Consider the following 23,789-nt stretch of genomic DNA (forward strand, 5'->3'; position numbering starts at 1 on the left):
GGAACATTCACATTATTTTAGCAACTCCAGAAAGTACTTTCTGTAGGCATGAATGTTTACATTAAGACAATGGAGTTGAGATGGAATTAATGCAAGATAATTTCTTTGTAGTCCATAAGATACCACTGTATAGGGCTTGCTGTAGACTCTCACTTTTGTAGAATTAAGCTAAAAAGAGTGTTCGGCTAAATACTTAAGTAATTGTTGATATATTGTACTACAGGTCTCAGTCTTATTTATGTAGTTCAGGGGAAAAAAATTTATTTGCTAAGAATAGGAAATAAATTGTTCTATTAGTAAAACATTTGGTAAGAAAAGTCAGCTAAAATAAATACTTCCGTTTCGTAGAAAAGGTAAACATGAAGAGAAGGCCCCAGACTTGCAGGAAACAGTGGCACAGCTTTAATCAGAATTTTTAGAGTAGTCTTCCCCAACTTGATGTCCTTGAGATGTGTTAGGGCTACAAATACCAGCATTCTTAGCTAGTTTATATTGAAATCCTAACATATCTGTGAGGGATCAAGTTGAGGAAGATAGTTCTAGTGTGTTCAGTGCAGAGATTCATATATATGAATAAAATTAGACAAGTGTCCTCCAGATAGTCCACTGTGATTACTAAAACATAACTAAAGTAGAAGACGTAACAGCTGCATTTATTTCAATCAAGTAAATTTAACTTTTCCCCATTAAATGAGTACTCTGAATCTATAACAACCTTATTAAAGACGCATTTTCAATATTTCTGTGACATCTATTAAAGTAATAAAAATTGGTTAGTGCTACTACTTGCCTATTAGATCGTATCCTGGGTTGGTTTACAAGATTCCATCGTACTAACAATCCCTGAGATTATTCATTCTTCTTTACAGTAGTTGAAGTTTCCCACCACATTAAAAGACAAACAACTATAAACTAAAGTTCAGCATTCTTTATTTAGACAAGTTTGTGACAAGGGCCCTGCAATTTCAAGAACTCCTAAAGGACGCTGATTTTCTGTCTGGATTTAAACCCAGACTTGGCACAGAGATAGTCTGTTCTAACGGATGGAGTATGACCCTGTTAGTATTCATTCATCTTTCAGTGGCTTTGTAATCCTTTTGGAGTGCTTGAATGAGCTCGGAATTGCCAGGGAGGAGTGGTGTTTTGTAGTTGTCCTGGTGTTTTTTTTACGTGCTACTGTGAGATATCTGCTTAGCCCCCAAGGAAGTTTCACAAGAGGAAGGAAGGTTCTGTCCTGTCTCTCATGTGATATAATACCTATAGGAAGTTGTTGGAAAGGAATGTTACCATTTGTATGCTGATGCCATTCAGCAATACTTCTCCTTTCCTGTGAGCTCCCATTGGGATGTTCAAAGAGCGTCCATATGTCTTCAGACTTGAAGGGAGTAGATGAGGGAGAACAAGGTGAAGCTGAACTTGGGTAAGACAGAATTGTTGCTGATCCCAGGGACCAGTCTCTAGAATTTGGGTGATATACCTGTTCTGGTTAGGATTTTGCTTTCCCTCAAGGAACAGGTTCAGAATCAGGGCTCCTCCTTGATCCAGAAATGATACAGGATTACTATAGAGCAACAATGGAAAGGGGATCTTTTTATCAGCTGAGCCAGCTGAGCCTATTCCTGGAGGAGAGAGACCAGTTTCACTGATATATGTACAGGTACCAAAGTGGAATTAATATACTGCATCTCATGGAATGGTCCTAGAAGATAGTCTGGAATTTGCAGCTGGCCCAGAATGTGGCAGCACAGGTGGCAAACATCATCTCTAGGAGGTGCCACATTGCCCCCATTTTGAAACAACTACCTTTTTTTGCCTGTTGCTTTTCAAGCTTAAAACAGTGTATTTTCTTTGGTGTATAAAGCCTTATATGGCTTAGATCCAAGAACCTGCAGGACTACCTTATAGTCCAACCAATACTTGGAAGTCCTCTATGCAGCACCATCTGCAGATCTTTCTATGAATATGTTTAACTGCAGCTAATTACACTTTCTTCATGGCAGGGCCCATATTGTGAAATAAACGACCATTGGAGTTGAGGCTAGCCCTCCTTATTATACTTAAGGGGGAGGCTTAAACCCTGCCTCTTCATCTAGGCCATTTTAGATAGCATTTAGTTTTAACGTTGTCTTAGAATGTTAAATGATTTTAGAACTGAATGTATTATGAATGTATTCTTATCAGCTACGTAGAGCTATTGGATGTAGTAGCATTTAAAGGTAGTTACTTACTTACTTACTTACTTACTTACATAAATAACATAACAAGAATTTAAAATAATATGTGGACCATTATAAAGGAGTCACAAAGGACATTCAACTAGTTAACAATCAGACAATATCAAAAAAGCCGTTGCTATTAAAAACTAAATATAAAGCAACCTCTGAAAAAAACTCCACCTTAATAAGTGCATCCTAACATGCTTCCTAAAGACAAGTAGTAATACAGCCTGAAAGTCATCTTTTGACAAGGCCTTCTCAATCCTTTGGTTTCTCCCTCATACAAAAGACCGAATTGGTTATACCCATTCATAGATGGGAACACAAAGCAAGTCTTCAGCAGAAAATTTTAAAGGTTAGTTAGATTCCTAAGGGAGCAGGTTATTGTTAATTGAGGCCTTCATATTGTCATATCCATAGCTATTGATGCCATTATTTCTCCCATTGTTAACATTCCTTTTATCAAGGTAAAACCGCTACTTTACACTGAATGCTATTCTTCTATTTATTTATTCTCTTTGCATAATTCCTCCTCATTCTATATATCTGTGTTTGACCTATAACTACTTTTTGCTGTAGAAACTGAATTATTGGTCACAATGTTATATTTTATTGATGTTAATAATACTTGACTTACTCCTTTTTAGGGAATGTTTCACACTTCTTTGGAAACTGCTTTTTAAAACTAAATGATTTGTAACCTTAGTTCATGTGAATGTATAATTCAGCATTAAAAAAAAAAAATTTCCCCTAGACAAAAATGTACACTCTGGAAGAAGAAAATGCTTTGTCGATCAAGGTTGAAATGCAAATACAGATACCTTCAAAACTGGCATTCTTCCTTTTATCTAACTTCTCACTCTATAAGCACTGGACTAAATACTGCTTGTGAGCACAATTTTATATATTTCATTCAGTGTCAGTTCTTACAGTCTGATTTAAGAAGATGCTGGCATTCTGACAAATCTTTGATGATGTGGAATAGTGTAATGAGAATAGCAATAAAGAAGATGGAACGTGTTATGTGAAATCATAGCAAGATTTTAATTTGAAATATACAGTGATCTCAATCTAAACATCTTATGATGAAAGAAGTAGATACACTTAAAACGGGAAGGGAACTGTCAATCTAGACTTCAAGGAAGACAGTTTCAGTAACCTTAGAGACATACTGGACCGTAATCCCCATGAGGCATGTAAGTAGCAAATACCTGCAGAAAGAAAGTTCAGAATAACTAAAAGGAGCTTGGACTTACAAACAAGGTAAAAGAAACAGAAAGGACTTTTTTGGCTACGACAGTACTAAGTGAAAGAAAAAGCAAAGGGTGGGTCCACTGCTTGAAAGAAATGGTAGCATAGTAAAAGGCAACGGAGGAGGGGCAGAGCTCTTCCACTCCTACTTTGCTTCAGTCTAGTCTCCAATGGGGAACTGCATTCAAATGGATTAAGCAGAGCAAGTGATGGAAGAAGGAAGTAGCAACCCAGGGCAAGTAAAGAGATAGGAAACATCTGGCCGTCTTGAATTAATTTAAATCTCCAGGTCCAGATCAATTAGATCTCAGAGTTTTGAAAGACCTCTCCAAGGTGTTTATTGTACTTTATTAATTTACAGTCAGAGTCCAAAATATTCTGTGCAGCACACAGAAAAAACCAAGGTTCATCATCATCATCATCTAAAACCTCAGCAAGAAATCAACACACTCCTAACCAGCATAGCAGCCAGGTCCAGTAATAGTAATTGCAGTCAAGCAAAACTTCTCTACATTCTTAGTGGTTTCAGCTGAAAAGTCAGCAAATGAAAAGCAAGTAACTTTGGTTTTAGCCCAGCCCCACAAAGAAGTGAAAAGTGGAGATACGTGCTCTGGATGACACGTTGAATAAAGGGGACTATGGAATAAGGCATGCTACTGATTCAGTTGTGGCATTGGAACAAATGCCAAAACATTTTGCATAAGGGATGATACCATATCTCCCCCCCCAATAACAAAGTGAAACTATTAAAATTCACTAACAAGAGTGCTCTTCTGTGTGTAGCAGAAGTAACCCTGTAAAGATAGTTAGGAATCATAGAAGAGATATAAAAGAAAACTTTAGGCCAAAATGATGGAATGTTAGATCTATCATCTATAGATCCAGATCAAGGACTGTTTAAATGCTTCTATGATTTTATCAATTCTAAAGGGTATTAGGAATGAGATAAAAGGACAAATAGCTGGCAGTGGTGTCCTTCCAGGTAAGAATAAAGTTGTCAGTAAACATGTGATGAGCCAGTGATTTGCTGCAGAGAACCTGCCTCAGCCAATATTTCAAATGGCAGATTCTGATTTAGGCTGCTGCAGCAGGACATCCAAGTTGTAACCAAAAAAGGGTGTGTGTTGTGGTGCAGGGGACTTGCAATAGGGTTCTGATAAATTTAGACTAGCCTTTCTCAACTTTCTGACCCTGGAGGCACCCTTTAAATATTTTTGAGGCCTCGGCAAACCCCTGCTCAAATACAGGCCAGACATTACAAAATTACTATATTTGTTTCATGTGTAGGCCTGCATTTATGCATTATCAGTGGTGTTAAACTGAAAATAAAGAATGAAACTGAGCTCTTCAATGTGAAGTTGCCCGAATTTGAAATAATTTTTTAAATAAATCATGATCTCCCAGGGAACTCCTAGTGACCTCTTGTAGAACCCTAGGGTTCCACAGAATCCTGGTTGAGAAAACCTGATTTAGACTAAATAGGTTCAAAATGCAAATTAACACAATGAGCACAAAACTGAGTGCCAAAAAGGTGGTAATCTCAGCATTCTAGCATTCGATGATTCAGTGGCTACAGGGAGCAGAGGCCATTTTGGAGCCCCTCTCTCTAATCTTTGAGTAATCATGAGAGATTGTTAACTACCGTATGTCAGCTTCATATGATAGAGGACAAAATCATAGATTGTTAAGCAGTTCTTTTGTGAGCATCTGTGAGCAGTTTAGTAAGACTGGATTTATAAAAGGAAATCTCTGTAGCTTTAGTTCTTCATCCTTTAAGAACAAAAAAGGCCAAGAAAATGTAGCTTCAACAGATGTGACCTGAAAAGGAACTGATTTCCACAACTTGGAATTTAAAGAATGCCTAATGTCTGTTAGTTACTTTTCAGTTCTAAACTGAAGTTCTAAACTCTATTTCTATATGCTTGCAGAAATTGTAGAGTCAGGGAGTATGTGACTGAAGAGGACAAAATATACCACATTACATCCTCAGCATCAGCTAATGGAAATAAACCCAAAGATTTTTTAATTCTTGTGTCTCGAAGGGAACCTTCTATAACTGGGTAAGTATCAAATTTGAAAATCTTTGGGGAAGTTAAATTTTAAAAAAATTCCCTTCTCACCCCTATGGCTGGTATGTATCTTCCTCAACCTTGGGTCCTCCACCAGAGGCCTGGAAATCTGAGGATTCTGCACAGTATCCTAGCTGTTCCTAGCACTGCACTCTTCTGGACAGAGAGCTCTGAAGTTGCTCCTGAGATCTGTTGGATTCTCTCTCCCAGCTTGGGAGTCACAGCCCCAAGTGTTCCTACCACCACTGGGACCACTTTGGCCTTCACTTTCCACATCGTCTCTAGTTCTTCCTTCAGAACCACCCCCCTCTCTATATAATTTATATTCTATGGTAATTTCTTGTGTCTTTATTTGTGGCAACAGCCTTGCTTACATACAGAATGTCTTAATGTTTCTTAGATTCTTGGTCCCAATTTTGGGGGGGGACAGAGATTCTACCAGAACTCTGATGAGCTTGGGGCAACTATCACAGCAAACCAGTCTTCTGGCTATCACTGTATACTTAATTCTTCATTTAACCATTTCCTTGGTGATAGAGGAATTCAGTGCTGCCACTTTTCAAGATGCTTTCCTTAGCAGCAGCAGGTGTTTCTAGGGAAACATGTAGCAATGGAGGGAGAAAAAGAAGGTAATGGTAGAGAGGCCCTTCTTTTAGTCTTTGCCACCAGCCTGTGCTCATTACAACTGTTATGCATTTCTCCACTTAATATAATGTGCAGCTTCCTAAGCAAAGAAATGTATTGAAGTGTTATGATAGATTTTTACAATCCTTCTATTGCCTTATGACTAAAATTATAGCCTTAAACTAGCTGTTCCCTACATTTGTTATCCTTTGCTGGGAATTTTGGGAACCTCATTCCAACCCTCCTGGTTGGGAACTCTTCCTAAACATAGTAAGCCCTTTTTTTTTTGGCAGCTTGGCTTTTCTGTAAATATGACCATAACACTACACTTATTAAATTTAGAGGTCCTTACATAATAGCTGTGAAGTCAGTTGCTTTGACAGCTGTTCCACCTGCCAACCAAAACTACCACCAAAGTGAAATCCAGTGTGCAGGATTCTTTATCTACACCCATGAGGATTCCTCTTTGGTAAGTGGCTTGAAGTTACATGCAGTCTTTTCGTAAGTTTCAGTTTCTTCCTTTTTTCCCCTCATTGAGATATAAAAGTAATTTAATTCATGACACAGCACCAGTATTCTGCTTTTCAACCCAAGAACTTATTCTAATGGGGAGAGGAGAATGCTGAGTGGACTCTTTAAATTCCCATTTATTCCTCACCAGTATTAGTTTTCTTCAAAGTTTCCATATACGCTCCCTTGTATATTGGAAATAATCAGCAAGTCCACTATGAATTAGACTCAGTTCTTGAGGTATTTGTCATACAGTCACATCTTTTAAAAAAAAAAAAACCACCTCCATTGTTTTATATAGAAGTACATTCAAAATAACAAATTTCCCATTTTTATCACTTTTAGAACTGTTAGATAAATACCTGAGATATCTGTACTAGTTTACAGGTTACAGAAGAAAGGGGATGATACAACTTGCACAACTTTTTGAGTGAGAAGAGACTTAATAGTCTGTGGTAGTGTCTGTGTGAATAAGTTGCTTTTTGGGTGCAGAAATATTTGAATTTCCTTTCCATATAATTGTTCAGATTCTAAGGTCATACCAGTGCTCTATGTACAATTCCCAATTGTTCAGACTCATATCCAGGAGCTCATAACATACCTTATTCTCTCCTCTCATGACAAAAATCCTTTGATATAAGCTGGGCTGAACCCTCTGTTTGATCATCCGTGAACTTTCATATCTAAGCATAAACTTAACTTGGGCTTCCTTGGTCCTATTCCAGCAGCCTAATGAACACCACAGCGTTCTGAAAATGAAGTCCCTGGAAGAGAATTGAACTGAACATGCCTGTTATGTTTAAAAAGAAGCCATGCACCAATATGCAGTTTAGAATGTCCCACATTTAGTGCAGTGTGATAATTTTAGTGCTGGTTATGACATGGACTGAATCACAATGACCTTCTCTATATTTTAAAGGTTTCTCTCTTCATCCATGATGCACATAATATCATGCCTTACTTTGCTGAACATCCTAATTGTCTATGGAAATCAATTGAAGATATAGCATCGATGTGTATCCAGTGCTTAGAATCAGAGAGCAGCAAGATCAGCTACATTTAATTAACAACACTGTACTTGAAAATGACAAAAATCATTGAAACCTTTGTGGATAAATGTTCAATCTAAGAAATCAATTGCCATCTACTTACTTTGAAATCATCACTATGACAATTGCCATATCATCCAAGACTACATTGAATGCTGGAGCATCTAATCACCTTCAAAATTTTACAACAGTCTTCTGAATGATCAAAAAAGCTTGTAAATGCAATCAGTAATTAATATTACTACATTTCAAATATTATTTCAGATGCAAATGTTTATTTTTAAATGAGCTTAAGTACATTATCTATTTATTATAACATGTATGTATTAGAGAGAACACAGAGAGGACCATATATATTTCACAATCTTGCAACTATTTCTGTGAAAGGCATTTTGGCACAAATTTCTGTATAATGAATCAGGCAACTTAAAAAAAAATATTAGCTATTAACAAACATGACTGCTAAATATAAATTATTTTAAATTATAGTATCTGATCAATAGGATAAGAACGTTTCTTTAAACAGGCTGCTCTGCACAGTATGAACAGAGGCACATGAAATTATGGCAATTCATTGATATATCTGAATCTGCAGTTATGGAGGTCTTAAGCAAATATTTTCTTGAGATAGGGAAAACCTGTGCTAGTAATTAAATCTATTTCCCCACATCTGCAGTGACAAAAATGGAGGGTATGTCCACTTACAGGCATGTTTAAATAACTGGTATAGTCTAGTTTTCCCCTTGAATTGTGCTATTCTGTTCTTCTTTTATTCCACAGTAGGAATATAACAAAAGAGAACATTATATATAATAAAAAGTAACAGATCCACTTCAGACTGCAGAGATTTTGCTTCTATGACAATTCTTTAAAAAATATTTATGCAGTTATTGAGCTGCTTTATTTCTGTCATAGTCTTTAAAATATTTGCATAGTACCTCAACTCTAATACACAATAATCTAAAGATTTTCCTGATGTTTTTTACAGTCAGGCATTCTAAATTGCATATCACAAAAGAAAAACTGTTATTTAATATATGTTCAATATATTCTAAAATAATGCCTTTTTCAATAGAAAAAAATTATAAACCCTGATAAGTTTTCAAAATGAACAAATTCATGCAATTGGACATACCAGTCACATCTTTGCATATCTTAAAGTGAAATTAAGATTAATAGGAATTTCATGATATTGAACAAATCAAACAAACTGCTTTGTTGTTTCAAAGTGTACAGTATTCAACAGGAGTTGATGTCCCAAGAATATAATTAAAACAGTTTTATTACACTGGACTAGAAAGGAAGGAAGAAATGATTGAACAAAAAGCCCAAGTAATTTGTACTCCATGTCTCAAGCTGCAATTCTGCTATCAGGTGGAAGGGGAAGGGAGGGGAGAGGAGGGAGGAATAAATTTGTCTATGCATGCAACTATTTTTCACCTGGTTGTCTTGATTTTATCCACAGGGATTTCAGATGATACAAATATTAAAATAAGACACTCTTAACGTATCTCCCATCAAAGAACTAGTCTTAACTTACAAACATAGGGTTGACCAAATCCATCCTCAACTGAGTTTATTCTTATTACCGAGCAAAGGCCAACTGACCATGCAATATTTGGAAAGATCTCCTTCCAGTTCAAAGTTAATGGGTCAGCCAGTCAATTGCTGCAACACCCTATTGAAAGGCTTTTTCCATTTAGTTTCCATTCAGGCTAGATTTTATCACTGGATCAGTACTTAAAAGACAATGTGTAGTTTTAGCATATTCAAAAGCTTGCAGTTTTTATTTTAAGTCATATATTGAGAAATATTATAGAGAATAGAAATGGTCAAAAGTTAACAATCTTAGGTACTTTTGGTTTTCCTTTACATGGTTCAGGAATTTCTACAACTTCTTGATAATCTGCACTCATTCCTTTGAGCCACCGACCAACAGTTACTGCTCGATCTATGGGGGAACAAAGGAAAAAAAAAGTATGATAAATCAACTGTCTTATATTCCAGAATATAGTTCAGTAATTTGATACAGTCTGTATAAATATTTGTTGCAACAGTGATACGTATTTTTTAGTTTTATCCATGTTAACATTAGATCAAATTGTAATAAGCCTTCTAAGAATTCAAGTTGATTTAAAAATACCAGTGTTAGTATTAATACTTTCTGACATTTCCAGCCTACTGTATACACACAATGTATAAACCAAAAGTTACAATGCTATTTATAGTCCAACCTTACTCTTCCTACTCAAAAATAAATTTGATGTAGCTTACACCTACATCTCTAACAAACAATTTGGAACAAGAATTCCATAATGCATGGCTAATGAGTTTCATGATAATATTACTGTGAAAATGATATTCCACTTCTGAAATTCTTCACTGCCAGAAAAAGTAATATAGAATTGTGATAGTTTTCTTCTCCAGCTGTAACAGTTGATATGTCTTGGAACATACAGTATGTAGACTTAACAGATATCTAAATGACCCGTTAAAAGTTGGATAGTTATTGAGTAACACAATAAATTTGTCAGTGTAATCAGAAACTTGTAAGGATGTCCAGTGAGGTTTATAATTCTGTAGCCAGAGTTCATTATACACAAAGGTCTATATGTATATAACTATGCCTTCTAATCTTCAGCAAAGGATCGTTACCTTGTCGTGGTGCTGGAGCTTGAGCACCTCGATGATGCCATGAGCTAAACCGTGAAGGGCCACCCAAGACGGGAAGGTCATGACAGAGAGGTCAGACTAAATGCGATCCCTGGGGAAGGTAATGGCAACCCACCTCAGTATTCTTGCCGTGAAAACTAAATGGATCAGTACAACCAGAGATATGTCGGTATACCATCGGAAGATGAGACCCCCAGGTCGGAAGATGGTCAAAATGCTACTGGGGAGGAACAGAGGATGAGCTCAACTAGCCCCAGACGTGATGACGCAGCTAGCTCAAAGCCGAAAGGACGGCTAGCGGCCGACGGTGCTGGTGGTGAACGGCGAATCCAATGTTCTAAGGATCAACACACCATCGGAACCTGGAATGTAAGATCTATGAGCCAGGGCAAATTGGATGTGGTTATTGGTGAGATGTCAAGATTAAAGATAGACATTCTGGGCGTCAGTGAACTGAAATGGACTGGAATGGGCCACTTCACATCAAATGACCACCAGATCTACTACTGCGGACAAGAGGACCACAGAAGAAATGGAGTAGCCTTCATAATTAATAGTAAAGTGGCTAAAGCAGTGCTTGGATACAACCCAAAAAATGACAGAATGATCTCAATTCGAATTCAGGGCAAGCCATCTAACATCACAGTGATCCAAATATACGCCCCAACCACAAATGCTGAAGAAGCTGAAGTAGAGCAGTTCTATGAGGATCTGCAGCACCTACTGGACAACACACCTAAAAGAGATGTTATTTTCATCACAGGAGACTGGAATGCTAAGGTGGGCAGTCAAATGACACCTCGAATTACAGGTAAGTATGGCCTGGGAGAACAAAACGAAGCAGGACACAGGCTGATAGAATTTTGCCAAGACAATTCACTCTGCATAACAAACACTCTCTTCCAGCAACCTAAGAGACGGCTTTATACATGGACTTCACCAGATGGACAACACCGAAATCAGATTGATTACATCCTTTGCAGCCAAAGGTGGCGGACATCTGTACAGTCGGTAAAAACAAGGCCTGGAGCTGACTGTAGTTCAGATCACGAACTTCTTCTTGCACAATTTAGGATCAGACTAAAGAGATTAGGGAAGACCCACAGATCAACTAGATATGAGCTCACTAATATTCCTAAGGAATATGCAGTGGAGGTGAAGAATAGATTTAAGGGACTGGACTTAGTAGATAGGGTCCCGGAAGAACTCTGGACAGAAGTTGGCAGCATTGTTCAGGAGGCGGCAACAAAATACATCCCAAAGAAAGAGAAAACCAAGAAGGCAAAATGGCTGTCTGCTGAGACACTAGAAGTAGCCCAAGAAAGAAGGAAAGCAAGAGGCAACAGTGATAGGGGGAGATATGCCCAATTAAATGCAAAATTCCAGAGGTTAGCCAGAAGAGATAAGGAATTATTTTTAAATAAGCAATGCGTGGAAGTGGAAGAAGACAATAGAATAGGAAGGACAAGAGACCTCTTCCAGAAAATTAGAAACATTGGAGGTAAATTCCAGGCAAAAATGGGTATGATCAAAAACAAAGATGGCAAGGACCTAACAGAAGAAGAAGAGATCAAGAAAAGGTGGCAGGAATATACAGAAAACCTGTATAGGAAGGATAACAATATCGGGGATAGCTTTGACGATGTGGTCGGTGAGCTAGAGCCAGACATCCTGAAGAGTGAGGTTGAGTGGGCCTTAAGAAGCATTGCTAATAACAAGGCAACAGGAGACGACGGCATCCCAGCTGAACTGTTCAAAATCTTGCAAGATGATGCTGTCAAGGTAATGCATGCTATATGCCAGCAAATTTGGAAAACACAAGAATGGCCATCAGACTGGAAAAAATCAACTTATATCCCCATACCAAAAAAGGGAAACACTAAAGAATGTTCAAACTATCGAACAGTGGCACTCACTTCACATGCCAGTAAGGTAATGCTCAAGATCCTGCAAGGTAGACTTCAGCAGTTCATGGAGCGAGAATTGCCAGACGTACAAGCTGGGTTTAGAAAAGGCAGAGGAACTAGAGACCAAATTGCCAATATCCGCTGGATAATGGAAAAAGCCAGGGAGTTTCAGAAAAACATCTATTTCTGTTTTATTGACTATTCTAAAGCCTTTGACTGTGTGGACCATAACAAATTGTGGCAAGTTCTTAGTGGTATGGGGATACCAAGTCATCTTGTATGCCTCCTGAGGAATCTGTATAACGACCAAGTAGCAACAGTAAGAACAGACCACGGAACAACGGACTGGTTTAAGATTGGGAAAGGAGTACGGCAGGGCTGTATACTCTCACCCTACCTATTCAACTTGTATGCAGAACACATCATGCGACAAGCTGGCCTTGAGGAATCCAAGGCTGGAGTTAAAATCTCTGGAAGAAACATTAACAATCTCAGATATGCAGATGATACCACTTTGATGGCTGAAAATGAAGAGGAACTGAGGAGCCTTATGATGAAGGTGAAAGAAGAAAGTGCAAAAGCTGGTTTGCAGCTAAACCTCAAAAAAACCAAGATTATGGCAACCAGCTTGATTGATAACTGGCAAATAGAGGGAGAAAATGTAGAAGCAGTGAAAGACTTTGTATTCCTAGGTGCAAAGATTACTGCAGATGCTGACTGCAGTCAGGAAATCAGAAGACGCTTAATCCTTGGAAGAAGAGCAATGACAAATCTCGATAAAATAGTTAAGAGCAGAGACATCACACTGACAACAAAGGCCCGCATAGTTAAAGCAATGGTGTTCCCTGTAGTAACATATGGCTGCGAGAGCTGGACCATAAGGAAGGCTGAGCGAAGGAAGATCGATGCTTTTGAACTGTGGTGTTGGAGGAAAATTCTGAGAGTGCCTTGGACTGCAAGAAGATCCAACCAGTCCATCCTCCAGGAAATAAAGCCAGACTACTCACTTGAGGGAATGATATTAAAGGCAAAACTGAAATACTTTGGCCACATAATGAGAAGACAGGACAGCCTGGAGAAGATGCTGATGCTAGGGAGAGTGGAAGGCAAAAGGAAGAGGGGCCGACCAAGGGCAAGGTGGATGGATGATATTCTAGAGGTGACGGACTCATCCCTGGGGGAGCTGGGGGTGTTGACGACCGACAGGAAGCTCTGGCGTGGGCTGGTCCATGAAGTCACGAAGAGTCGGAAGCGACTAAACGAATAAACAACAATGCCTTCTAATAAACAGAAGTTCTGGAGCTCACCATCTGAATTTTGATTTTCTGGGCAGTCTCTTTTAAAGTGCTCCACAGATCCACAAATCCGGCAAGACCCTCCTATAAAAGATCAAAGGGAAATAATTGACTTTTACTGCAATATATATGAATTACAGTCTGACATGCTTATGTCAAATCTTTTTTTTTAACGAAGCATAAATGCAATGGGGGAAAACTGATTTTTTAAAATATATCTTCAAATGAAAATTACAATATATTCTACTTCAAGAGAGAGACGTATGGTGGCCTTTAAAATAACACAAGACTCATAATTATTTCTAATAACAGACTAGCAGTTTTATTGTAGGAAACACTTTCTGTAGACTAGAATCTATCATGTACAGATGGGAGGAGGAAAGAAGGTCAGATAGGCAGTAAAATGAAAGGGTAGTCTCTATGGCAATTCTATGCAAAACAAAGGCTGGATAGAGACCACAACACGGTATGTTTGGATGGCAGCCCCATGTCCACATTCCCAGATGTAGTTCTAGTGAAGTTTCCAAGATGGGAAACCCCCTTTCCTTTTATCTACTTTATTTCGATATCCCCTCTCCATGATCTGTCCCCCATCATCACAGATACACAACATAAATGTCAGAGATGAAGAGCCTTGTTGCCCAACTAAGACTGGGGAAGACCAAATCCCTATACAGGCCATTAAAAGCAATCTGGTCTTCTGGGCCTGTATTCTGTCTTTACTATCTGTATTGACACCTTTGGCTGAGTCCCCAAGGATTTGAGGCTTGCAATAATTGTTCCTATATATAAAAAGGAGAGGAAGGATATCCTGTTAATTATAGACCAATTAGCCTCCTCAATGCTAGCAGCAAGCTGTATGCAAGACATCTACAGTGGAAATTCTAGAACTGGTTAGAACAAGAAAACCTGCATGTAGAGGTGCAGGTGGGTTTTACTATCAAAGTGCCTTGCACTCTAGGACCTCATTGAAAAATACTCCTCACACAACACAACCTCCATCTATGTTGCTTTCACTGATTTCAAGCATATCCCAAGCTAAATTGTGGGAGAAGTTGGAGGCCTCCTCAATTGACCAGCATCTATTTCATTTAATAGTATGCTACATGAAGGTATGTCACTCAAAGTAAGATGTAACCCCCAGGCCCTCTCACCAGTGCTATTAAATTGAGAAAAGGCTGCATAGTGGCCCCATTCCTATCCAATATATTAACAGCCAGTTTGGTCTAGTGGTTAAGGCGCTGGGCTAGAAACCAGGAGTCTGTGAGTTCTAGTCCCGCCTTAGGCATGAAAGCTGGCTGGGTGACCTTGGGCCAGTCCCACTCAGCCCAACTCACCTCTCAGGGTTGTTGTTGTGGGGAAAATAGGAAGAGAAAGGAGTATTAGGTATGTTCGCCGCCTTGAGTTATTTATAAAAATAACAAAGGCGGGATAAAAATTAAATAAATAAATACACAGTAAGGAAAAACAAGTCAATTTTAAGGTGTGTTTTATGCTATCTCTAGTCCAGCCCATACTTTCCCATTGTTCAGCTATTTTAACAATTATATCTTCTACAGCTTTACCTACTTCTTCCTCTACTTCGGCATCTTCAGCTGCCTAAATATAAAAGAGGGGAGGGGAAAGGACATAAAAGAGGAACTGGGTGGAAATCCCTTTGATAGCTGTTTACTTTGTCTAAGGAAGCTTACATTTACTAAGATTTGTTTTCTTGAGAAGACTGATCAAACAGATTTCTTTACATTTAACATTTTTTTTGGCCAAATTACATTTCTGTCTGAAATTAATCAGAATTTTACCCAACCCCTTTTTCTGAAATTCTTTGTTGTAAATATTTGATGGATTAATGAATAATATTGAGATTATTAGATTTGGGCTCATCTCTGGCAAAAATATTAACTTGTTGAATAAACGGTGGTCATAGAATATGAGTGGTAAATACAGGGAAAACTTAATTGGGAAGATCTGTAGGTAGTATCTGAATGGGTAATATACACTTATATGTAGTATGAAGTATGTGAACCAATACATATACTGGTTTTGCTCTATCCATTCCTTGAAGAATTTCCAGTACATGCAAATTATACTGTTAATTTTATTTGTTTTGTTTAAATTTTGAAAATAGGTTCCTGACATTCTATAGATATGAGTTAATACAACCATTCCAGGATTACTTTGTCAATTACTGTTCTCATCCAAAGATATTTTGTTTATCTTAAGTTTCATATGCAACTTCAAGGGCTACTTTTGATTCCTTACTTCAAGGACCCTTCTCTTTCTATTTTGGCATCTGGTGTAACCCTCATCCCCATTACATCAACCCGTCCCACCCAGTCATGCAAAGAGGGCATGCTACGGACCCCATCCGTAAAGGAATTCCATCTGATGGGGCCCAGGAAGCGCACCTTCTCTGCAGTAGCTCCCGCCCTCTGGAACATTCTTCCCCCAGAGGTGAGACAAGCCCCCTCACTCCTGGACTTCTGCAAAAAGCTAAAACCTGGTCATGCCTGGAGCAGGATGGGGAACAGCCATTCGTGGGGATCGCTAGCGCCCTAGGATGATCTTGTATACTCATGGACTGAAACACAACTTTTAGCCATCTGGATTTTATCATATTTTATTATATTTTTATATTTTTTGTCTGTTTATTATTGTATTTATATTGATATTGAATTTTAAATCTTGTTTCTGTAGACCGCCCAGAGTCCCTCCTTTATGGGCAGTAATAAAATTCGACAAATAAATAAAACATGCTGCAATAAGGATGAAATCGTTTACAGTTAAAAATGTCAGGTAGATATAAAGCCTTTTCCTTCTACTTTAGAATAATGTGTACTGTTCAACAGTTTTAGTCTAACGTTCTCCATTCCATTTGTTAATAAGTAACATCTAACACCCATTTCCATTCTTGAAAAAACTAAATAGAATGTACTACTGCAAGTTTACATTATTTAACTAGTACTTTCCTTTACTAAATAACTTGTCAAAACATGTCCAGCACTTATTCTTCAAATATAGTCTAAATGATGCAGTAAATAAGCACAATACGATTATATACAGAGGTGAACCTCTAACTATCCCACTACATCAAGACAATTTCAAAGCTTCTCATGATGCTAGTCTATTTTACCCTTCAAAGAGGATACCATTTTTTTTTTCTGGAATAGAACTAACATGGCAAAAATCACTGAATGTTGCTTTTGTGTATAGACAAAGTATTTTTTACAATTTCCCCAAATATTTGGAAAACTCTTTATGGCAATAGTTTTATAACAAATATGCTAAGATGGTAAGGATAGAAAACTTTCTTGTAGAATTTGTCAAAAGAGGAGAGATCTGTACAATGTATTCCTTCATAAGGCAATTGCACTCACTCAAGCTGTCAAGATAGGGGAAATATTCTGAAGCACATCAATTAGCCGCCATCATTTTTTTAAAAAATTAATGGGATTTCAAACAAAAAATGTGGCCTTACCTTCAGCATAAAGTCCCTTAGGATTATCAGGACATGACCTTGAGAGATGGCCCATTTCCCCACAAATAAAGCATTTTGCATATGGAAATTCCCCTGAAAGAAATTCACATAGTTCACATTACAAAGGAAATACATTAAGATTTTGTAAATCATCATAATCATAACCTGGAATATTTAACTCAATATTACCCTGATAATTGTGACAAACATTTACCAAGCCCATCATGCTCAGTACCTTAGTTATTAGACATACCAAGAGCTGGATCTATTTTTGCTTTGCATCTGTTGATTTCATGTTCAGTAGAGCCACATCGGTAACAAATTCCAGTTCCCATGTCTTGGCTTTCAAGGACAGCTGGGCAATCTGCAATCCCATGGCCTGGCTTTCGACAGTGGAAGCATACCTTTGACAAAACAAGGTGAATTACCAAGTGAATGCAGTATGGACTGGAAGCCATCTCTTTTTACACTAACCACTTTTCAGCGTAACCTTACCATGGAGTACTACAAGTAGAAGCCACACATACATATAATCAGATATCCTCCCAATAGAAATACTTCAGAGAAAGGATTTTTCTCAGAAGACTTCCTCTTCATAGCCCTGTCTGAATCCTATTACCATTCACTTCCACACTAATAGCATTTGCATTTTATTAAAAAACTCTTTAAATTTATAATTTAAATTATAAATTTACTCTGAAGTTAAAATTTCCTGAAGTGAAAAGCCATTCCTCTCACCTGACCTTATAATTAACAACTGTTTTTATTCAACTAACTTTTGCAAGAAAAACATCCTAGAATCACATATATTTGATTAGGATGCTAAAAGTTCCATAAAAGTAACCCTGCCTTTCTGTCACACACTAGAAGCCACATTTCATATAGTTAGGAGTAAGGTAAAGGTAAAGGTTTCCCTTGACATTAAGTCCAGTCGTGTCCGACTCTAGGGGGCGGTGCTCATCTCCGTTTCAAAGCCGAAGAGCCAGCGTTTGTCCGTAGACACTTCCATGGTCATGTGGCCAGCATGACTAAATGGAACGCCGTTACCTGCCCGCCGAAGTGGTACCTATTAATCTACTCACATCTGCATGTTTTCGAACTGCTAGGTTGGCAGGAGCTGGGACTAGCAACGGGAGCTCACCCTGTCATGCAGATTTGAACCGCTAACCTTCTGATCGGCAAGCTCAGCAGCTCAGCGGTTTAACCCGCAGCGCCACCGCGTCCCTTAGTTAGTAGTAGTTAGGAGTAGGCCAGAACAAAACATTATTTAATATTATTTAAATTTCATTAAAATTAAATATATTTAATGTGATTACTTTCCAGTCATTTAAACATTTTGCCTTTCTCATTAAAAATTACAATCTGGTAATAGCTTGTAGAAGTCTTTACAGGCTGCATCCAAGATTTTAACAAGCTGCATGCACTGATACACAGGTAGTATAGTAAAGGTAAAGGTTTCCCTTGACGTAAAGTCCAGTCGTGTCCGACTCTAGGGGGCGGTGCTCATCTCCGTTTCAAAGCCTTGGAGCCGGCGTTGTCCATAGGACACTTCCGGGTCATGTGGCCAGCATGACTCACGGAACGCCGTTACCTTCCCGCCGAAGCGGTACCAATTAATCTACTCACATTTGCATGTTTTCGAACTGCTTGGTGTGCAGAAGCTGGGACGAGCAACGGGAGCTCACCCCGCCGCGCGGTTTCGAACCGCCGACCTTCCGATCGACAGCTCAGCGGTTTAACCCGCAGCGCCACCGCGTAGCTTAAAGCATTCCCATATAGGAACTTTCTTATGACCAGCAACTGCCACTTTGGAAGTCTTATAGACTATAGAAACTGCATACTAAACAACAGAGAGCCAAGAAAACAAACTGATGGATCATTGAACAAATCAACCCAGAGTTCTCACTCGAGGCACAAATGACCAGGCTCAAATTATCCTACTTCAGACACATTATGCGAAGACCCAGTTCTCTGGAAAAGGCTCTAACGCTGGGAAAGGTGGAAGGATAGAGAAGAAGAAGATGACCAGCAGCAAGGTAGATGGATTTAGTTACAATGGTGATGGTTCAAGGTTAGGGACAGATGGTCATGGAGAAAATCTGTATGTGGTCACCAAGAGTCAACACTGACTTACTGGCACATAATCAATAACCAATACTGAACAAATTTCTTTCTTTCTAGTGTTACTTCATCTTCTTTCACTCTGCTCTGAACCTGATCTAACCTCACAAAGATAAAACAACAAATAAAAATGAGATTGAGAAGATGAAGCAAAGTTAGTCAGGCTACAGCAATTTATTTTTATCAGTCAGAAATTGAAATATTTGCTAGGTAGAGTGTAACACAATTATTCATGCTTGAAACTGGATTGAATTTAGTATTTTATTCTCCTACAAAGAAAAGCCTCCTTCAACTCAGCCTGTCTGGTAGACAATGTAAAATCAGCTTAGAGATTAATTGCCAAATTAACAACTTTATGTACAGATTATTTAGACCAAGTTATTTTTGAGAAACAGCATGCAATACCTTCTTGAAAAAAGTCCAACTGAGAAAAATAGTAAATCATTTATTTTTATTCAATGTCCCTTGAATTCCTATGGCTGCAGTCCTTATTTGAACTATAAGAAAAGGAAGTATTAAACAATGAAAGCAATAAAAACAAGAGAATAGTATCTTACCATTATGTTCTTCTTAATTTCCTGTCTCTTCACTCTTCTCTGTTCCCGCCGCTTGTCTTTTTTCAAAGCTGTTGCTATTTCTTCCTCTGCCTGATGACTATTGATCAATTGGCCATTATGCAACCTCTGTGAGTTCTGTTTTAAGTATTCCATAAAACCATTGACATCTTCATTCAGATAGTCTTTCTTCTTATTTTTCTTTTTCACTTGGTTGCTTTTTAAAGAAAATCTGTCTGAAGAGCTTTGCTTTTTGTTTGTTTCCACAGTTCCAGCAGCCCCATTTTTCAGATCTTCCCATGGTGTTGCATCCAGAGCCTTCTTGCTATGGGTGACACTTGCTCGAGCCCATCTTGTCATGGCTTTATCCAAATCTTCCTGCAAGATCCAGATGTTTATTGTCATTGATAAATTCAATCTGATTAAGATAGTCATATGTGCATAAAAACATCAGGAGATTATGAAAATCATGATTTGCTACTCTGTTTCTTCCTTCCAAAGCTTACACTAGCTAAAGAAGGTAGGCTATTCTACAATGCTTCCTGATGATCTGTTTTTAATTTACAGAGGGATTTTAACATAACATTGCAACATATAACCAATGAAGTGACAGTCCTCTGACCACTGAGGAAAGTGACCTAGTTGAGATCTAATAGTGGGAAGTGCTTCTAACTCTTAACTTTGGAAAGCACTAAGACTTCACAAATTTTATTGTACATCTCATTCCAAAAGTAAGTGACAAAAATGTAACAGCCGCTTTATACAGCATGATAGTCACGTGGAACCAGAGCCTTTCTAAGTAGCGTGTTATATGAAGCAGACCCAGCCTGTAGGCCTCCAGCCCTGCTGGGTATGTGAAGGGGTGGGAAAATCCTTCAGTTATGTGAGCAATTCTTGACATACATTACAGCAGGTATGTGGAGCTTCTGTTCGATCAAGAAATATGTTGTACTTTTTAACACAAAGACCAAATGTGACATAACAGGCTACTGAGGAGAGGGCTTACACTCACAGGTTGGTACAAATTACGTCTCTAATAACAAAAGCTACTATTTCAAATGGATAAACAGATGATGCCTTTGTTTGATTAAGTGCAATCCAATGAGGTAGGCAGCTCTCAATTATAGTCACAAGGCCTGCTCCAGCTTTTTTCCTTCCTGGTAATGCCCTGTGCCATTAGTCTCTTCCCAAAAGGAAAACAAGGAGACCTCTTCCCCATGGGGCCAGGTAACATGAAAAGTTTCATTAATGGTTCTTCTAAGTATATAAAAAAATCAGAACCCATGTCAAAGAAAGGTCAAGCCTAAATCCCAATCCACAAACTGGCCAGACTAGAACTTCTGAGTAAAGGATTACCCTTATCCACATACACCCTTTCCTTGGCAGAGATGGTATTTCCACTCAGTGGTGGCTGCTCTATACTTTACCATAATATCCACCAAAATAGAGATGGAAGGCAAGTAGGGAAAAGCGGCAAATAATATGCACTGGGCATGCCAGGAGGGAGAATTAGCCCTGTGGCTTGCTTATTTTTCAGAATGGCACATTGTCCAATTTTGCACAATGCATCACCAAGGCAGAAAGGAAGTAGAGGCTCAATCTGTGATGACTGGAACGCTCGTCTTCCCATTTAATTACAACTCATAAGCTTTTGCTTAGAAATCTATTTTAATGGTGCGAAGCATTCAATACATAGAAAAAGTTGTGAATGAAAATTCCTGTGCGTTTCTACAATTAAAAATCTCAGTGAAGCCAAATCCCTCCCCCCCCGCCCCCTTAGGTATGTGCCCCCTCCTTCTCTTACCAGCAGATGTCTGTAACACTTCTCCGTGGATGGCCTTGGTGCTGGAAGATAGTCCAAACAAAATGATTCACACTTCAACCATGCTCCCCCTCCCTGCTGGTCGACACACAGGTGGACACGCATTTCACCAAAATGGATGCGAGTACGATAAGATGTTCTGGGAACATTTGATCCGGGAGCATGACACAGTCATTCTAAACATATGAATGTCCAGCTGAAAGTAGGTAAAGCCTTGTAGGGCATTGCGGGGCAATATGTGGCCTTACAAGCACCATACAACTCCCATGCCCCTATACTATTAACCATTATGGCCTAGGGCTGAGGAGAGCTGAAATGCAGTGACACCGGGAGGGCCAAATACTGCCCTCAAGCAAAAGCAAATTTTTTTTGGAAGAAAACTTGCAGTTGGCCATTCAGAGAATACACAGAAAACAAACTGAAATGCACTGAAATTTAATTAAAACTAAAGAAATCAAGTGCAGTTAATATAGTAGCTACCATCACAACAGCATTGCAACAGTTAACACACACTTTAAAAAGAAAGCGTATAGGTGCAAATCTTCATGAAGGAGAGGGTTGTGAACCCAGTTCTGGCACAGGCAACACGTTTTTGAAGTGAAAAGGGACGTGCCTTCCTGAATACTGGTGCTCTCCAGATGTGCTCGATGACAACTCCCCCAACTTCTAGCAGTGTCGGAATTCTGGCTGGGAATTGTGGAACTCCCAACACATCTGGTGACTCCCCCAAGTTGGGAAAAACTAATACGTGGTCAGAAGCTACCGGGTCTTTTAAGTGTATCGACCTCTTGCTTTCCCAGTTAGTTCCTCCAAGCCTAAGATCTGCTCCCGGGGGCCTAGCAGTCGCTCAACGGGATTTCACAGCCTACCTAAAGATACCGATGGAATGAACGGCCCGAAGCCCAAACCTTCCGAGCAACCAGCTGAGCGCCAACGGAGCTTCCAAAATCCCCCAGCGCGGCAGCTACCAGATGACCCGGATTACAAAAGCAACTCCACCTTAACTTCCTCCAGCGTGCTTGACTGTCCGGAAGGACTTTTCCGCACCACGCAGTTGAACGCGGAGAACAGAAAGTACAGGGACCAATGCGACAAAAAGCCTCCAGAGCATTCGAAACTACAGCCTCTAAAGGAAAGAGCGGCCAAAGAAACGTCCAAATCCGGGGCATCGCATTTCCGGGAGGTGAATGAGGCAGCGCTTTTGTGACGTTGCCAGGCGCGGGCGGAGTCAAGGGTGTCTATCCCGATCCTATGGGAGTTATGGAGTGCTTGATGCGTTAAGATTAATATCCTCTAAGGATGGGGAAGAGGGGCCGTTCTTTCTAGAGCTGCCGGGCTCCTGTCTTTTCAACAAATGGCTACAAATGCGTTGCTTCGATGTACTGACATTGGTGCAGTTATTCTGATGAAGGATCGCTGCTTGTGTTTTTTTGCAGATACAGACATTTGCCCTGCACTTGTTTCTGACGGAAATAGTTGATCAAATGAATAAAACGTTCCTGTTTTTGTATTAACATATAAATTATACTCTGCTTTCAACCCATCGGGACTGTACATTTTATCTTGCTTTCTAGCTGTCTGGGACTCAAAGTGAAAATTAGTTTCACAATGGATTTGGATGTCATGGGGAAAATCTATCTGGCTGGTCACTAAGGGTCGACAATGACTTGATGGCACGTAATCAATCTGAGTGTAGTTAATAGTTATACTGAAAACCTTCCATAACTTTTGGTGGATATGTAAACAGTTACGGGGGAAAGGACTAGAATGTTATTTTGTTTTTAATCTGCTAAACAAAATCTTCCCCTGCCCCTTCATTTATGGCAATTAAATTAGGGTTAGGGATTCAACAGGAACAAGTATGTGAAAGTGAAATAACTGGAGTGGATAATCTTTTGTTATTAGCTGCATTCCTATTCCAAAAATTTGACGATGGTTTTTATGCCTCAAAGTTTTTCTGAGTGAAGGATGTGAATGAGTCTTTTTTTTAGCTCTTCTTTCTCCTTAACATACAATCTTGTGTAAGATCCAGTACTCCTAAGGTTTCTATTGTTGGTTGGAAACATCAGTTCAGCAGGATATTTTCTGTCCTGCTTGGTTTACCAGGAGCATTGTGGACTTTGATCTGATCCACTGTATCTTCAGCTTTTTACATATAAAAGCCATATACTTGTTTTTTCAACGATTGTCACTACAGATTGTTTGTTAGATTACATCCGACTT

The 23,789-nt window shown here is 38.9% G+C and overlaps 2 protein-coding genes across 3 annotated transcripts in view; one reads left to right on the forward strand and one right to left on the reverse strand.

The window, feature by feature from the left end:
* Nucleotides 1-8,550, forward strand: part of ACOT12 (acyl-CoA thioesterase 12) — a 30,945-nt gene extending 22,395 nt beyond the window's left edge. The window contains exons 12-15 of the mRNA XM_063295477.1: nucleotides 2,971-3,104; nucleotides 5,396-5,527; nucleotides 6,503-6,629; nucleotides 7,590-8,550. Coding sequence (XP_063151547.1) covers nucleotides 2,971-3,104; nucleotides 5,396-5,527; nucleotides 6,503-6,629; nucleotides 7,590-7,733 — 537 coding nt within the window. The 3' untranslated portion in view covers nucleotides 7,734-8,550. The remainder of the gene's footprint in view (nucleotides 1-2,970; nucleotides 3,105-5,395; nucleotides 5,528-6,502; nucleotides 6,630-7,589) is intronic.
* A 937-nt stretch (nucleotides 8,551-9,487) lies between these two features.
* On the reverse strand, nucleotides 9,488-22,276 carry ZCCHC9 (zinc finger CCHC-type containing 9). 2 transcript variants are annotated; one of them, XM_063295475.1, is made up of 6 exons: nucleotides 22,133-22,276; nucleotides 19,748-20,118; nucleotides 17,323-17,473; nucleotides 17,070-17,162; nucleotides 13,607-13,678; nucleotides 9,488-9,670 (listed from the first exon to the last, which is right to left on the reverse strand). In XM_063295475.1, exons 2-6 carry the CDS (start codon nucleotides 20,102-20,104, stop codon nucleotides 9,552-9,554), a joined length of 792 nt encoding a protein of 263 aa, XP_063151545.1. In that variant the 5' UTR covers nucleotides 20,105-20,118; nucleotides 22,133-22,276; the 3' UTR covers nucleotides 9,488-9,551. The 2 variants fall into 2 exon arrangements, with proteins under 2 accessions (XP_063151545.1, XP_063151544.1); XM_063295474.1 differs by lacking the exon at nucleotides 22,133-22,276 and having other exon boundaries at nucleotides 19,748-20,310.
* Between the last annotated feature and the right edge of the window lie 1,513 nt (nucleotides 22,277-23,789).

This window comes from Candoia aspera, chromosome 2 (assembly GCF_035149785.1).
Source record: "Candoia aspera isolate rCanAsp1 chromosome 2, rCanAsp1.hap2, whole genome shotgun sequence".
Taxonomy (NCBI): Eukaryota; Metazoa; Chordata; class Lepidosauria; order Squamata; family Boidae; genus Candoia; species Candoia aspera.